Source organism: Babylonia areolata, chromosome 12 (assembly GCF_041734735.1).
Source record: "Babylonia areolata isolate BAREFJ2019XMU chromosome 12, ASM4173473v1, whole genome shotgun sequence".
In the NCBI taxonomy this organism is placed as follows: Eukaryota; Metazoa; Mollusca; class Gastropoda; order Neogastropoda; family Buccinidae; genus Babylonia; species Babylonia areolata.
This window is the reverse complement of record NC_134887.1, coordinates 12883859-12884697: the sequence shown is the minus strand read 5'-3', so window position 1 is coordinate 12884697 and position 839 is coordinate 12883859. Positions and strand designations below refer to the sequence as shown.

General features: G+C 45.2%; 1 protein-coding gene across 1 annotated transcript in view; it reads right to left on the bottom strand.

The window, feature by feature from the left end:
- Positions 1-613, bottom strand: part of LOC143288063 (uncharacterized) — a 3912-nt gene extending 3299 nt beyond the window's left edge. The window contains exon 1 of the mRNA XM_076596330.1: positions 513-613. Coding sequence (XP_076452445.1) covers positions 513-585 — 73 coding nt within the window. The 5' untranslated portion in view covers positions 586-613. The remainder of the gene's footprint in view (positions 1-512) is intronic.
- Between the last annotated feature and the right edge of the window lie 226 nt (positions 614-839).

Here is an 839-nt window from a genome sequence, read left to right as displayed (position 1 = left end):
CAAAAGAGTGGATGAATGATTCATGACAGACTTTACGTGTGCATGGAATACTACTTTCGAGCATGACATACAGAGACTGAGAGACAGATGGGTAGAGAAGGAGAAAGAGAGAGGGAGTGAGAGAGAGAGAGAGAGAGAGAGAGAGAGAGAGAGAGGCATAGACAAGACAAGACAAATGGTTTACTGACTTGAAAGGGGCATAGAGAGAGGGATATATATATATATATATATATAGAGAGAGAGAGAGAGAGAGAAACACACACACACACACACACACACACACACTAATGGGGAAGAGAAAGAGAGAGTGTGAGTGAGAAAGACAGAGAGATTTGAAAGGGGGGAAGAGAGAGAGAGAGAGAGAGAGAGAGAGAGACAGAGACAGAGAGAGAGAGAGAGAGACAGAGACAGAGAGACAGAGAGACAGACAGAGACAGAGAGAGAAATTCTAAGGAGTAGTGAGTAACTTCTTTTCTTAGGAAAGGAAACAACGAAGCAAGCGCGACACTTACCGGACAGAGTCGACATGACCTGTCCAAAGAAAAGGCAGAAGAGACCGCACAGAACCAGAGCTTTCATTGCCATCCTTACGTCTTGCGAGATGCGACACCTGCAACAGGAAGTCAAAGGGAATGAACCCTGTCAGTGCTGCGATGATTACGACCCGAGCAACAGCCTTGGAGGTTTCCCCAGGAAGTGTTAGATGATTGGAGAATTAACTCTTTCCATACGAACGGCGAAAGAGACGACGTTAACAGCGTTTCACCCCAATTACCATCATCAAAATAGTGCAAGCGGAAGGCTCTTATACTGAAGAGGTGAATGTTGACAAAGAATAC